The 10,996-nt window shown below is 58.7% G+C and overlaps 2 protein-coding genes across 2 annotated transcripts; one reads left to right on the forward strand and one right to left on the reverse strand.

Annotated features, from left to right (window-relative positions):
* Positions 1–1,190: 1,190 nt before the first annotated feature.
* Positions 1,191–7,415, forward strand: ABCC8 (ABC transporter, putative; the record flags this gene model as incomplete). Its single annotated transcript, XM_010699966.1, has 1 exon — positions 1,191–7,415. One exon carries the CDS (start codon positions 1,191–1,193, stop codon positions 7,413–7,415), a length of 6,225 nt encoding a protein of 2,074 aa, XP_010698268.1.
* Positions 7,416–9,392: 1,977 nt separating this feature from the next.
* Positions 9,393–10,996, reverse strand: LPMP_200700 (flagellar attachment zone protein, putative; the record flags this gene model as incomplete). The annotated part of the gene is made up of 1 exon (XM_010699967.1): positions 9,393–10,996. A coding segment is annotated over one exon (1,604 nt), but the record flags the coding sequence as incomplete, so codon positions are not given.

Here is a 10,996-nt window from a genome sequence, read left to right on the forward strand (position 1 = left end):
CGGTAGTCCGTTCCGGTCGTAGGTTACGTCGTACGTCGTACGTACGACGACGTCGTCCGTCCTCCTTCTTCTTCGTTCTCTTCTTCGTTCGTGTGTGTGTGTGTGTGTGTGTGTGTGTGTGTGTGTGTGTGTGTGTGTGTGTGTGTGTGTGTGTGTGTCCGCAAGTGGGGGAGTGTCGGTGGGGAGGGGGGGGCCATCAAAAACAGAGCGAAAAGGGAAAGGTGGCGTGTGGTGTGGGGGTTTTCTGCGTCTCTTTGTGCTCTCATCGTCTCCATATATACGTCCGCCACGACGCGGTGGGGACAAGGCAGAGAAGGTCGCGGAAAAAAAATTTTTCCCGCCTCTTCAATCAGGACAGACGGGCAGGCGCAACACAAACAAGCCAAAAAGAGGGGTGCATCTCATCAGGGCCGTTACACTTCAGTGCCGTCGTGGGGCTCGGGCAGGTGTCCCTGGCCTTTGGAAGCGTCTCCTTTAGCGACACCTCTCTCCCTCTCCCTCTATCCGTGGTGTTTCTGTTTTGTTTTTGCTTGCTTGGATTGTGCCATCACTGCTCCCTTCCCTTCGTGGTTGTTGTTGGTCGTGTGCTGGAGTTTCGTGTTCCTGTTGTGTCTGTAGTAGCACGCTGTGTCCTTGATAGGGTATGACTGTTCTTCCTGGAGCGCCAAGAACTTCACTGCTCCGCCGACGCTTTCCCTCCTCGAAAGAGCTGCCCTCTCCAGTGTGGCATTGCCATCGCATATCTAACAGGCGCTAAAGTATATCCCTGGAAGGGAGACTACGTTTAAAAAGGCGAGAACGTGCAGTTTGGAACTACCCCTCCTCCCCCCTGTCAGCTTGTTTATTGTCAGCTTTTTGCTACCGCCTTCACCCCCCTCCCCCCACCTCCCCTGCGTCTCTTTGTTGCTGCGGCTTCCCTGTCCGCTTTCCCTGTCACCTAGTCTGGACCGTCATTCCCCTAGACGCGCTCGGTTCTATTATCCCTTTCCGTTTGGACGAGCCAAAAAATCTCACTGCGAGAGGAGTTTCCGTGCATCTCAGAGCCGGTATCGAGGTGGGCGGCGCTCTCCTCGGGCTCTGCCTCTGACAAGTATCTACCACTCTGCACTCCTGTGTGGTAGTGTGTCCTCCAGAACAGGGAGACAGGAAGAAGTGAAGGAGAGCGGCAGGGTGGGGAAAAGGCGCCTGCCATGCCAAGCAAGACCCTGACGGCTGTCGAGGTCAAAGCGTCACGAAGTCGCTCTACCTTTCTCGTGCACGGTGTACTGCGGCGCATCCCGGGCTACGCCTTCTTTCTGATTCACTTGTGCTTTGTACACATCCTGTGGGGCCAATTGGTGGACCAACTCTTCAACTCGACGATCACATTCACGAGTACCAACATCACCAAAACTGACCTCGTCAAGGATGCATTCATTCGTGTGTGGAACGGGATTTGTCGGTCTGTAGACCAGACCCTGCTGCACGGACTAGTGGACGTGCTCAAGACCAGTGGTGGTACGGGAACGACAGGCGCGCTCGCGGCGTCACGGGAAGGCCTTGCCTTCTTGTGGAAGTCACCGTCGAGCATGGTGCTCTTCTTCGGGCTTGCATTCATCTCTCTGAACAGTGTACTTGCTGCGTTGCGGCTCTTCACCGGTTTCCTCAGCAGTCTCACAGCGCTGTGTCGGAGTCGACGGCAGCTGGTGCGGAGCGGCTCGCGGAAGCCGGTACCACTACACATCACCGTGCGATATGGCAACGGATACGACAGCGTGCTTCGTCTCGTCCTGGCTGCTGTCGAGCTGACCTGGTTCATGAGCTACCCTGGGCTGAACTCGGCGGCAACCGTGAAGAGCACTGCGGACAAGACGCGACGCGCGCCTGGGGTGGCGGAGCCGACGTACGCTTCTCTGCGCCAACTGCAGATGCGTCAACAAGCCATTGCCAGCTTTCAGATTGAGGCCTCACTGCTTCTCCCTCCGCAGCTGTTCGACTCGACGGCCGACGCCATTGCAGCTGGCGTGCTTGTGATCATTTTTGTGAAGGTGGTACTGGGAGTGATTGTGGCACTGGATGCGCAGCGGCTCTTCCACGCACTTGTCGGGGTGCGGCCCCTTTTCATCCCCAACGGGTGGGAGCGGTGCCCTGTGTGCGGTGCTCTCTGGAAGCGGTCCCGCGAGGCCGCCAACGCGGCCCACCTGTGTCCGAACATTTTCACTGCCACACCGTTGCTTGCAGGCTGCTCTCCAGGCGCGACAGCGTCGGACTCAGAGGTGGAAGACATGCGAGAACAAGCCCCTGGCAGGATGCGGCGGGACGTGAGTGACTGCAGGCGCATTGGCCTGCCAACAGAGGCAACCCATCGCCCTGGTGACGCTTTTCCCGACCCGAACAAAACCTCGTTTGCCTCGCTGGCAACGGACAGCTGGGTCAGTCCTCTCCTGAACTTCACTCTGCTCTCCCCCCTCAACACCTTCTCGCCTCCACGCTTGTCCTCCATCATCGACGACGGACGTGACCATTGGCGTGCACTGCTGCGTGTTGTGGACCGACTACCGCGACTGCCACGCTCTCTGTGGACGCGGGACAGGATCGACGAGCCAGGATGGGTGCTGTGGCAGCGACGGCACGAGCTTCCTTTTCGCAGAGAAGAGGGGTGGCTGGAGCGCAGTTTTATTACCATCACAGGACCTATCCGCCGCGTCCTGTCGCGTGCCTTTGCAGTCTTCTTCCTCCCTCCCTCTTCGCGAGGAGCAGGTACCCGCCAGGACGAGTTTGGTACGGTCCGGCGTGGCTCTTCGCTTTTTCGGGTGTTTCTGCGCCACCCCAGCGGCCGTCAGTTTGTGTTCACTTGTGTCCCGCTGAAGCTGACGCATGACCTGCTGTCGCTGCTGGCTCCGCGAGTCGTGAAGTCACTGGTGGCCTTTCTGAAGGAGGTGAGCGTATCGAACACCAGTGTACGTCAGAGCTACCTTGGTCGCGGCCTTCTAATTTGTCTGAGTCTCATTCTGGTCCTGTCGCTTCAAGCTCTCTTTTTCCAGCTGTACCTGACCCATCTGTACGTCGCCTGCCTCAAGTCCGCCTCTGCACTGAAGACGTTACTGCTGCGGCAGTCTCTGGCAACCCCCTTGGCGTACACTGGCGGCGGCAGAAGGGCCATGTCACTGCGGACACCGGACCGCCTGCAGTCCTCCAGTCGCCAGAGTGAGAACAACAGGAAAGGGAAAGAGGCGTCGTCCTTGCCGACGGTCAAACCAGCAGCTGAAGAAGTGACCACCACCACCACCGCCTCGCTGTCACGTGAGGGCGAAGTCATGTCACTTATCACCGTCGACATCACCAACTGTTCAGACTGCCTCATCTTCTTGCACAACGTGTGGGGGCACCCCTTTGTGATTATATCATCCCTGATGAGTATGCACACGTACGTGGGGCTCTTCTCTACGCTCGCCACGTTTGCCGCCCTCATCGCGCTCATTCCGCTGAACCGCAGCAGTGCCGCCCGTGTGCGCATAGCGCAGCAACAAGCCAAGAACAACGAGTCTCGCCTCAGTGATCTCACCGCCGCCTTCTCGTCAATGCGCACAGTGAAATCCATGGCACTGGAAGAGTGCCTTGTGGGACGTGTGGAGGAAGCCCGCGTGCGAGAGAGTGATGGAACGAAGTGCGTTGGACGAGCAGAAAGCGTCGCTGCTGCACAAACAGAGGTGACAACGTTGCTGGTCGCGCTCGTGTGCTGCGGGTCGTACCTTCTCACTGGTGGCGCCATGGACGCGGCGGTGCTGGTGCCAACGATGGCAGCGCTGCAGGTGATGCGGTTCCCTGTCTGGACGCTGCCGCAACTCTATTCGCAGGTCTCTCGTGGCTACACCTCGATGCAGCGCATTGAGCGCTTTCTCTCCGAGCACGAAGTCGGCGAGAACGCCAGCGCCGCCTACGTAGAACATCTCCTACGTCAGCACAACGGCAAGGGTGCGGCGAGAGAGGTGCTGCCGTCAGTCACCGTACCTGTGAGGGTGGGCGAAGTGCGATGCGAGCGTGGAACATTCGCATGGAACACGCAGGCAGCTGTGGCAGATCAAATGGCCTTCGACAGCGCGCTCTACTACAGCTCCAAGCAAAGCCCCAAACGTCGCCTCCGCTCACCGGGCACCGCGTGCAAGGAAAGTGACCGGAGAGTGGAAGGGGATGCCACTTCAAGCCCCACGCACAACACGTATAGAAGTCCGCTGGATAATGGCTCTCGCACTGTCGTTCTACACGACATTGACCTCGACATCTTGCCTGGTGAGTTTGTCGTGTTGCATGGCCCCACAGGGTGCGGCAAAAGCGCCCTACTGCTTTCCATGTTGGGAGAGCTGTACGTTGTACCCAACGACAATCACGTCGCGAGCGCGAGAAGCACGACAGCAACGCCGTCTGAAACGAGGGTTTTGCCCGATTGTCAAGGATTTCAGGTGGGCGGTCGTGTGGTGTACTGTGCCGAGGTGCCATGGTTGCGCCAGGGGACTATGCGCGAGAACATTCGCCTCCTCTCCGACGACGTCCCCGAGAGCGCGACGGAGAGAGAGTGGTACAATCGCGTGGTCGAAGCCTGCGCCCTCAAGAGTGACATCGAAGCACTGGCGAAGGGTGATCGCACCATGGTGGGCGAGGGGGGCTCGAAGTTGTCAGGGGGGCAACGCGCGCGAGTGGCGCTAGCGCGTGCTGTGTACCGCTACAGCGAGACGGATGTGTTCATCTTTGATGACGTGCTCTCAGCACTCGATGTTGAGGTGCAGAAGCACATCATTGCGTACCTGTTTCATGGACTTCTGTGTGCTGCCGGAGAATCCTCCCCCGCCCCGCAGCGCCGCACCAAAACTGTTGTGCTCGCCACACACGCTGCAGTGAGCCTACTGATGCCAAATCGCGTGTTCCACCTGAGGCCGGATGGCACACTGCACGAAGACATGACCCATCAGGCGCTGACGGAAGACCAAGTCCACCAGCGGAAGAGCGCGTGGCGCAACGCGACGGCGGCGGCGGCGATGGAGCAACGACGGACCATTCACCACCAGGCCGCTGGCGCTGAGGCGGCGGACTCGTCGACGTACCAGAACAATCCAACCCCTCCGCTGTTCACAAAGCCGAACCAGGTGACAGAAGCATCACGCAAGTCGTCAGCTATGTCATCCGTGCAGACGCCTGCAGCCGGCATTGACTCCCTTCTCCCACGCGCCTCGGATCTGCACCGGCTGTTTATCGAGTACATCGGCGGCGGTCGGTTCCTATGTTTCTTTGTGCTGAGTGTGTCCATGCAGCTCTTCCGGACGCTGATGGACAACTGGCTGGGTGTGTACATTTCTCTCTACGATAAGCGCAATGCAGCCTACGAGACCATTTTGCGCAGCACCAAGTCACAGCGAGCGCGCAAATTTATGCTCGACATGCTGTCTCTTGTCGTCCGGCGAGGCGACAAATCTACGCCGGCCCCAGCACCGCCGTCACCGGTGGTCCCCGTCCTCACCATGTTTGGTGTTCCTGTTCTGTGGCGCAACCCTTTTGTGCTGGACACCGTTGTCGCGCAGTTCCTAGGAACGTACGCCTTCATTGGCTTCAGCGCCGCGCTGCTGTCGATGATCCGTACCGACTACTTTTTCCGCTCATATCAGCGCATGGCCGACGCGCTACAACTGCACGCGGTGCGCAAGCTGTTCAAAGCGCCGGTCTCCTACTTCGACCGCATTCCATCCAGTCGACTCTTGCAAATTCTCAGTCGCGATCAAGAAGTGGTAGATCGCGCCCTTAGTGAAACGATTCAGCTCATCTTTCTGACGGTTCTTCAGCTCCTCGGCATGGTGTGCTTCAACGCTATTCACTTCGGCCCTTTCATCGCCGTGCTTCCGATATCCGCGCTTCTCTTCTACCATCTGACTGTTCGCTTTCTATCCTTCTCCAAGCAAGTTCGCGCGCTGGAAGGTGTACTGCAGAGTCGATCAGTTGCCGTTATGAGGGATGCCGTGAATGGGGCGATCACGATTCGAGCCTTCGGTTCGGTGTTAAAGGACCAGCTTGTGCAGGAGATGAACGAGGCACTCGACGCTGTCCACGTCGCCGCCCACGCCGGTCTTACGGCAGATCGCTGGGTTGCCCTGCGGCTAGAGTTTGTCGCCGTCACCTTAACCTCAGTGCTCGCGCTCCTGTCCGTTCTGACGGTGTGTCTGTCGGCGACGACGTCTGCCGGCAGCGCGGCGTTTGCTGGACTGGGCATCATTTCCAGCATGACCGCGTCGCGCTCTCTGTCAATGCTGTGCAGGCGCTTCGGCATGTTTCAAAACCAGTTCGTCAGCGCTGAGCAGCTTCTGCGTCTCGAGGAAGAGGTACCAACAGATGCGCCTGCAGTGGCAGAGGGTCGCAGCGAGGAGGAGGCGTCGGCGTTGGAGCTGCGCGCCGCCTCGGAACCAGACACGAACCTGCTGCTCGATGTACGCCATCTGTGCGCGAAGTACCAACCACAACTTCCGTGGGTGCTGAAAGACATCTGTTTCACGCTGCACGCGGGCGAGTGTGTAGGCCTGATTGGCCGCACAGGCAACGGCAAGTCATCCCTCTTCAACGCGTTGCTTGGACTCATGGACGTCGTGGAGGGTGAAATTCGTATTCCTGGCGCACTTTTTTCGTCGTCGCCACAGCCCAAGGCACAACTCAACGCATTGCATCTCCCGCAGCACGAGCTTCGCAAGAACTACTTCCAGCTGGTCTCCCAGGAGCCGCTTCTCCTGCAGGGCACGTGTCGCAGCAACCTCGTACTCGGTTTCCGTGGCGACAGCGCGGCGCCTCGGGAGGCATCTGGTGAGTCCTGGGTCACAGCTGACGCGGAGGCGCTCGACGCACGTCTGAGCGCGGTGCTGCGGAAAGTGGCACTCGATGAACTTCTCGAGCCGCCGTACGCTGCGCCGGTCTCGGGACAATCAGCTGTAACTGGCGCTGACGGTGAGGTTGCGTCGTCAGCGACCCAAGATGCGGAGGAGTCCGCCTCTGACACCATCGCATCACCAAGCGGTACCGTCGACGCGGCCACCCGCGCGCTGGACCACGTCGTCACCGCTGGTGGCACAAACCTTTCCGCCGGACAACGTCAAATGTTGTGCCTCGCTCGCGCCATCCTGCACCGGCCACGTGTAGTTCTGCTGGACGAAGTTAGCTCACGGGTGGATCGGCGCACGGATGACCTGATCCAGCGAGTCATCAAGGAAGAGATGCTAGGTCGCGATGGGGAAGGCGATGACAACGGCAACGCTGTGAAAAGCGGTGTCCTTCTTATTGCACACCGCCTGGAGACTATTCTGTCCCTGTGTGATAGCGTCATCGTCATCGAGAAGGGCAGGTGTGTCGCACACTTGTCAAAAGAGGAGGTGAAGTGCTTGGAAGACTTGGAGTCGTACCTCTGAGTCGGGCACCGGGCCCCTAGGGCAGCAGGCCGCTTGTGGTTACTTTTCGTGAAATGGGAACAAAGAGCGAGTAGTTTGCCCTTGCTGGGCTAGAAAAAAAAAACAGCTTAGGGTCGGCAGAACCGACTGCCAGGTACCCGCACAGCCTCTCCGCCGCCGTGCGCCGATTTGCGTGGTCTCGGCTATTTTCCTCATCGCCTACCCCCGCTCTCGGCCGGTCGTTTCCCCGTCGGCCCCTCCGCGGGGCGCCATGCCGCAGAACTCGGGCGCGCCCACCCACCCCACCCCCCCCCCCCCGCCAACCGGGCTGCACAACGCCGCGAGGGACGCCCCGGAACAGACCAGGGGCCCCCGGGACCCGCGCGTTTCATTTCTTGGCACTTCCCCCCCCCCTTGGCATCTTAAAAGGGGCGGTCTGCTGCGCGCTTCGCTGGCGACTCGCGCGTTTCCTGTCGAAAGGGAGGGGGGAGGAGTATGTGTCGTGTGTGTTCCCTCGGGCTTTTCCTTTGCGTTGTTTTGGGCGCCGTTTGGGGGGTGGCCCCGCTCGCCCCCCGGGGGTGGGCCGGCGGGCATGCCCCCGCGGAACCAGCCAGTAGGCGCCACGCGAAGGTGGCGGACCCGCGGAGGAGACCGCCAGGCGGGGCAAGCCCCGTTTTCACAAGTTTTCCGTTCCCCATACCCTGGGCCGACATAGTCAAAATTCGTTCCTCTTGCAGACCTCATTTAACGGTTGGGACGCGGTCTTCCCGCCCCGCTGCTTGCGCCAGTACAACGTGGCATGGGAAGGCCCGGGCGTATCCACCGGCTTGAAAGGCATGCGCCCGACCATGCCGCTGACGCTCATGAACCGGAACGTGGAAAGGCGATCGCACTTGGGACAGTGATCTGTTCTTGTCAGCAGCCTACGAGTGAAGCTATTTGAGACGAGGAACTCGTAGGCATAGCCGCACTTCAGGCATGAAAACACCGCCATAGTTCTTGGCTGTTTGGTTTCAGCGGAAGGAAGCTGGGTTTGACAGCACCCACACAGAACGGCTACTGTACGATGGCGGACGATTGAGAAGGGATAATGCGCGCAGGCGAACTGACAGCCGGCTTTCGAGTTATTTTAGCTGTGTGGTGGTCAATAGTGAGGAATGGAGGAAAGAGAACGAGGCGGTCAAAGTAGAAAGCAGAACCGTGGTGTCAGCATCGCAACCACGAGGTGCAGCGACGTTGAATGCGCCAGTAGAGCACTCTGCACGCAGTGCATTTCTGAGTCAGGGTGCACAGGCTACATCGATGCGCAGGAAACGCCGAAGCAGGACAAAGCCAACACAGATCCAAATTTTGATGTGGGGCGCGTAAGCGAGTCTACACCGCAGTGGCCCGAGAGGAAACAGTACAGAACACGTGCACAGGCGATGAATTGAGTAAACAGTGTGCCGGGCGTCGTCCTTGGACATGCCCCAGGCATGCGCGCACACCCACGTGCAAACAAGATAAAGAAGCTATGATTCGCTAGAGAGCCGACAAAAGAGCACAAGAAAAAAACTGAGGCACAATACGCCGAAGTAACCCCAACCCCTCAAGGCAAGCCGATAGTATGAGAAAAATAACTGCACAACGACGACACGAACCAACGCTGGCTTCAAAAGTGAACCACCATAGAATCAAAAAAAGGAAGAGTGTGTTTTCACCGTATTGTGATTTAGTTAGCCTGTCATAGTGGTCACGCTCTTTGTGCTTCCCCATTTTTTTTTTCTAAGGATGGGACAGAATACACGCTCTGCGGTGGGAAAAGGCCAACACGTCCATCCTACGAGCAAAAGAACGGATGAGGTGTTCTCATCCACCTCAAGGGACCACTACCAACATGATAGAGGCGCAAATCAACGCATCCTGTCGAGCGAAAACGCAAGCCAAAGCAACAACCCCAGAACAAACTTGATGACTGGTGGGGTGTCTCGAGCAGAAAAGCGCCTAGCGAGATTACCCTTACCAATCGTGGACAAAATCTACAAACCCAATCTGGTCTCCAGGCACGTGGCATGCGTTACTGGAGTCAATCAGGAACGCCGCCTTCAGTGCCTCAGGTCTCTTCCGCACCAAACGACACCAGTCCCCTTCGAAGATCTTCGTGAACCGGTGTGTCACCTTCTGCGTTCTGGTGTCAACAGGGTCAGTCCACAACTCGTTGTGTTCTTTCAACTTATTGATCTCTCTCTCCTTGGCTTCTAGCTGGGCGCGAAGATTCTCGTTTTCCTTGCTGACGACCAGCGCATGTGCCAAATCCCCCTGCAAGTCCACCATGTTTCGGTTACGCTGCTCCAACGCCTCCAGAGCGTTTCGCTCAGCTACATTAGAGGCCTCCAGCAAAACCTGAACCTCTTCCAAGTTGCCCAGCAGCTGATCATATTCCTCCTTCTTCAGCTCAAGCTCGTCCAAGGCCGCCTCCAGATCGTCACACAACTGCTGACGCTCCTTTTCGGCCACCTCCAGAGCGTCTGTTACCTTCTTGCCTGCCTCCTCAGCACCCGACAATTGCATTTTCAAAGCAACAGCCACGTCTTCTAACTGGGCAATTCTCGCGCGTGCCACATCCAACTCACCTTCCAGATTGCTCATGGCATCATAGACCTCCGCTTCTCTCGCTGCTGCTCCCTGGACTGCCTGCTCAGCGAGCTGATCTGCAACGTCGCGCACGTGCTGCAGCTCCTCCGCCGTGGCCATGTAGAGTGGCTCCGCTGCCACGACAGCTGGGGACACGGGCATGGTGATGGGGTCGAAGGCCTGATGCGGCACTGCGCCCACGAATGGCGGTGCTGCCCCCTTTCTGCTGCTGTTGGGCGTGGCGTATGCAGCGTGTACGCTACACGGTGCGACGGCGTCGGCGGCGGCCAGGACGGGGTCGCTTGCACGCGCCTTCTTGGCGTCATGGCGCTTCTGGCGGAACGCCTTGAGCTCCTCATCCTTGGCGACAAGCTCCTCCGCCAGTCTGCCAGCCTCCACCTTGGCGTCCTCCAGCTCCGCAGTGAGTCGCTGCACTTCGTCTGTCATGTACTCCACCTCATCTACCATGCGGTCCACCTCGGCCGCAGCTCTCTGGCCAGCCGTGTCCTTGGCCTTGTACTCGTCGATGGTGACAGCGTACAGCGGCTCCTTGGCGATGGTAGCCGGGTCGATGGACTGGTGGGCCACCTCAGAGCGACTGGGGTGCTGTGACGGAGTGCCGCGGGGGGCTGCGCAGCTGCTGGTGCGCCGGCGGTTTGGCTCTATGCTGTCGGCATCCACAAGTTCTGGCTCAGTGATGCGCGCCTTCTTGGCATCATGGCGCTTCTGGCGGAATGCCTCTAGCTCTTGGAGGCTAGCAGCGAGGCGCTGGTTCTGTTCGACTGCATCTGCTTGGGCATCACGTAACGCCGAGACTAGATAGTGCTGAATCAAAAAGAGCCGCTCCTCCAGCTCGGTGGCGTATATGCGCGTAGAAATGGCGGCAGCGTATTGGTCGAGAAAGTGAGAAACGGTGATTGCCAGTTTTTGCTTCTGCTCGTATCGCGTTATCTTAGCATCGACAGGAATCCGCTTGACCACGTCCTTAG

Source organism: Leishmania panamensis (assembly GCF_000755165.1).
Source record: "Leishmania panamensis strain MHOM/PA/94/PSC-1 chromosome 20 sequence".
Classification (NCBI taxonomy): domain Eukaryota; phylum Euglenozoa; class Kinetoplastea; order Trypanosomatida; family Trypanosomatidae; genus Leishmania; species Leishmania panamensis.